Source organism: Penaeus japonicus, unplaced genomic scaffold, assembly GCF_977035675.1.
Source record: "Penaeus japonicus unplaced genomic scaffold, GWHDUDI00000001_assembly GWHDUDI00000019, whole genome shotgun sequence".
NCBI classification, from domain to species: Eukaryota; Metazoa; Arthropoda; class Malacostraca; order Decapoda; family Penaeidae; genus Penaeus; species Penaeus japonicus.
In genome coordinates this window covers 9,151,186-9,156,185 of record NW_028234421.1, presented here as the reverse complement: position 1 = coordinate 9,156,185, position 5,000 = coordinate 9,151,186, and the positions used below count along the sequence as shown (strand labels likewise).

The window sequence follows — 5,000 nt, the reverse complement described above, 5'->3', positions numbered from 1 at the left end:
AAAGAGAGAGAAAGAGAAATTGAAAGAGAAAGAAAAACTGAAAGAGAAAGTGATAAAAGAAAAGGAAAAATACGTAGCAAGTGAAAAGGCAAGGCAAGACAGGAGATACTGAATAGGATGCTTGCAGATTCACACAAACACTGACAACGAGACGAAGATAGAGATCTGAGAGAAGATGGAAGGTGATAAGAACAAAAACAACTGACAAGAAATATCTGGGAAGAGATAATGCGATAAAGATGGGACGTACAATGCATAACAAAGAGAGAGACAATGGTTTAATCCGCACACTTGACGGAAAGATTGACACCGAAGACATCAAGACTACAGTAAGCATTACAATAAAGCTTGAACAAAATGACGTTAAAAACTAATAATAAAAAAAAGTTACACCCCCTCGGAAGAAGAAGAAGAAGAAAAAAAAAAACGTCGCCAGGCGGAGAACTAACATTGTCATTAACACAAAGAAAATATCCGTGCAGCCAGGCATTACGTACACACTGTCACCAGCATAAAGGGCTTAGCAGTGTAGAAAGACGGCCTCTGTATTCAGTTGCCAACCACGAGGACACGATATTAAGACGTCAGTCTGGAGAAATACAGCCGATACAAAGGTAGCTGAACACCAGCCTTTGAACAGGTGTTCCTCGGGCACTCACCAGGTATGAACCCCCCTCCATGGGCGGCGGCGGCGGCTGCAGCTTCCTCCGAGGGCGGCGGCTTAGCTGCGGGCGGCCTGGTCGGCTGGCTGGGCGGCTGGCTGGCTTGACTCGGCTCTGTGGCACCGAGCTGGGACAAGTCGGCGACGGCAGAGGCGCTTAGGCCGGCGCCGCGAGCCAACACGGCTGGGGAGGAAAGGCGGCATTTAGGGCGAGTGGTCAGAGGCAGATGCTTCTGTCAATTTTGACGAATATTGCAATATTCGTCAAAATTGAACATGAGACGATATATGAACAAAAGAAGAGTAAAACATAATAACAATAACAGCAGTATAAAACAAATAATAATAATTACGATGACCTATTAATTATAACAACATCAATAACAATATAATATATAGCAATAATAATGATGATAATAATAATAATAATAATAATAATAATAATAATTCACAATAACAATAATAATAACAATAACAAAATAAAAAAGTATTAAGAGTAATAATGATAATGATAATAATAACAATATCAAATGATAATATTATCAATCCTAATAACAATAACAATAATAAAAACAATACAAATCTTCATAATAATAACAATAATAATGATAATAATAATAATAACAATAATATAATAATTTATAATCACCATTATAATAATAACAATAATGATAATAATAATAATAATAATAAATAATTATAATAACTAACCCCAGCATCGATAACAGTAGTTCCAATCATGATTCCACTGAATAGCTTTGATCGTCATCATCAAAGCAATCAAAATAGAATAAATACGGTTACAAACATTGATAATAATATGAACATCATTAACAACACTGGTAACAGAAACTGACAGTAATAGTAGTGATAGTAATAACAAAATCACCATCAACAACAGTAAACACAAGAACAGTGAGGGAAATATGATGATGATAATGATGATGGTGGTGGTGATGATTAATGATAATGATGAGTGATGATGATAATAACTATGATTACTGATGATGATGATGATGATGATGATGATGGTAACGATAATTAATGCTAATGATAATGATAATGATATGACGATGATGTTAACGATGGTTGATGATGATAATGAAAATTAAAAAAAAAAAGATAATAATAACGATAAAAATAATGATAACCCATAAGGAGCAAAATGACAACCGTAACAACGATACCACCACCAACAACCAGAACGAAATCCCCACACACCCACAACACCAACGGAACCACACCATCACCCCCTCGATAACAATGCTTACGCCCAAACCCTCGATTCCTTCCCCTGTTGCTTCCCCTTTCCCTTTCCCTTCCCTTCCCCTCCCCCTCACCCATTCCCCCCTCATTCTTTTCTTATCTCTTTCTTTCTTCTTCTCGCTCTCTCTCTCTCTCTCTCTCTCTCTCTCTCTCTCTCTCTCTCTCTCTCTCTCTCTCTCTCTCTCTCTCTCTCTCTCTCTTTCTCGACCCCTTCCCTCTTTCCATTCCCGACATCCGCTCCTTTCGCGACTTCGCTTGGCACCTCTCGTTCTCATTCCAGCATCGCTAATCTCCCCGCTGGATTTACCCGGGATAAAAATCATGTTATCTTGATCCCAGCGAGGAAAGACTGAAATATGATTCAGCATGATGCACACACGATAATATATAAATGAATATATCAGTATATAAATAGAAATAGAAATACGAATAGATATATATACATACATAAATATAATATAATATAATATAATATAATATGATATATATATATATATATATATATATATATATATATATATATATATATACACATATATATACACGAAAGGGAGCGAAATGAGAGTGAGATTGTGTGTGTGTTTAAGAGAGAGAGAGAGAAAGAGAGAAAGAGAGAAGGAGAGAGAGAGAGAGAGAGAGAGAGAGAGAGAGAGAGAGAGAGAGAGAGAGAGAGAGAGAGAGAGAGAGAGAGAGAGAGAGAGAGAGAGAGAGAGAGAGAGAGAGAGAGAGAGAGAGAAATAGAGAGAGAAAAGAGAGAGAGAGAGTAAGAGAGAGAGAGAGAGAGAGAGAGAGAGAGAGAGAGAGAGAGAGAGAGAGAGAGAGAGAGAGAGAGAGAGAGAGAGAGAGAGAGAGAGAGAGAGAGAAGAGAGAGAGAGAGAGAGAGAGAGAGAGAGAGAGAGGAAGAGAGAGAGAGAGAGAGAGAGAGAGAGAGAGAGAGAGAGAGAGAGAGAGAGAGAGAGAGAGAGGAAATAGAGATAGACAGAAAAGTGAGAAAGAAAATAAAAAAGAAAGGAAGAGAGAGAGAAAAAAAGGAAGTCAAACACGAAGGTTCCACACTTGTGTAAAAGCCTCATGAAAATTCAATTTGGCATCGGAGCGGGATAATGGAAAATGTAAAATGTTTTCAACTTTTCAAACAAGACCACCGCCGCTGGATCTCGTCCGAACCCCGCCAAAGTTCGCCCGCGTGGACACACACACACCCACACACACACACGTACACAGACACGTACACACAAATATCGAGGCTAACACACCCACGTACATAGACACATACACAGATGCCGGGATACATACAAGCGCACGGACAACGACAAACACAAGTAAATAATACATACATATATACACACACGTACACAGACCTCAAATACAACCACATACATGGATAACTGCACGCACAAAGACACAAAGATGAACATAGACAAACAAACACGGACACACACACACACACACACTGTGGCACATAAAAAAAACATTAATATACACGGTTTCATAAACACACACACATGCACATACAAACACACTCTTGCACATACTTCCACGCACTCACGCACACTCAAAGCTTTCAAGTCTTCACAACAGGTGTTCCCAATTTCCCTCGAAGAATTTTGCCGTCGAAGACCCGAGACCACCCCTCCCCCACATACCCCTCCCCTCCGACTCGGCAATCAGCGATCAACAGAGAGAGAGAGAGGGAAAAGAAGGAGAAAGAGAGGGAATGAAAGAAGACGGAGATAGAAAGAGAGGGAGAGAGAGAGAGGGGAACAAGGAGGGAGGGAGGGAGGGAGGGAGGGAGGGAGGGAGAGAGAAGACAAGTCAGAAACGTTATACACATCCTCGCTATGTATTTATATGAATACACACACACACACACACACACACACACACACACACACACACACACATATATATATATATATATATTTTTATATATATCTATATATATATATATACATATACATATATATACATATACATATACATACACAAACACACACACACACATATACAGTATATATCCGAGAGGAAAAAAATTATATCAAGTAAAATTGGGGGAGGGCTCCTCTACGCCCACCCCATTTTCTCCCCACATAGCCCCCTCCCCCCCACCTCTACCCTCACAGCACCCAGCACCCAGCACCCAAGCCTCCCCCCTCCCCCCATCCTACTCCCCCTCCCCCAACGTCGCTTTCCGTGTAGGCATTCTGTGGCGTACGAACCCCGCGAGTGAGTTCGGTCCGACGCTGACTACAAACGCAAATATTGGTCGCGACGTTTCAGGAAGGGGGGAAGGGGGAGGAGGTATGGGGGAAGGGGAAAGGGGAGAGCGGGGGAAGGGGAAAGGTGGGGGGGGGCAGGGGAAGGCGGGATAAAGATAACGTAGAAGATGGGGCGGGAAAGGGAGGGTGGGGAAGGAGTGGGGGAGAGGGGGAAAGGAGGAGAGACGGAAAAGGGAGGGGGAGGGGGGAATAGGAGAGGGAAGCAGGATAGGGGACGGGGGAAGGGCGTTATGGAGGAGGTAGGGCGGAGGGGTTTGATAGAGAAAGTGAAGGGGAAGAGAGGAAAGGAGGAAGAAGTGGAAAGGAAGAGAGACGGGAATGGGAGATGGAAAGGGGGAATGGGGGACGGGGATCAGGGGAATCAGGGGTGGGGTCAGCGGGAATGAAGCGAGGGAGAAAAGGGGGGGAAGGGAACGGCGGCACCTGATTCTGGGAGATTGGACACTACAGGCGGTGAGGGAAACAGAGAGAGAGGGTGGGAGGGAAGAGAGAGAGAGAGAGAGAGAGAGAGAGAGAGAGAGAGAGAGAGAGAGAGAGAGAGAGAGAGAGAGAGAGAGAGAGAGAGAGAGAGAGAGAGAGAGAGATTTGGGAACAAAATGGCGGAACTATCAGGATCATTCTTTGCACGGGAGAAAGAAATTGCAAGTGGCAAAAACGAGGATTGACAAGAGAGAGAGTGTATAGATTGATGTACAGAGGAGATGGGATGGAAGGTGGGAGGGTGGATGGGAGGGAGGGAGGTAAAGAGAGAGAGAGGATATATATATATATATATATATATATATATATTATAT

The 5,000-nt window shown here is 42.5% G+C and overlaps 1 protein-coding gene across 1 annotated transcript in view; it reads right to left on the bottom strand.

Annotated features, from left to right (window-relative positions):
- Window positions 1-5,000, bottom strand: part of LOC122250132 (Fanconi anemia group J protein homolog) — a 619,197-nt gene that overhangs the window by 171,962 nt on the left and 442,235 nt on the right. Inside the window, exon 7 of the mRNA XM_086547111.1 lies at window positions 660-845. Coding sequence (XP_086403237.1) covers window positions 660-845 — 186 coding nt within the window. The remainder of the gene's footprint in view (window positions 1-659; window positions 846-5,000) is intronic.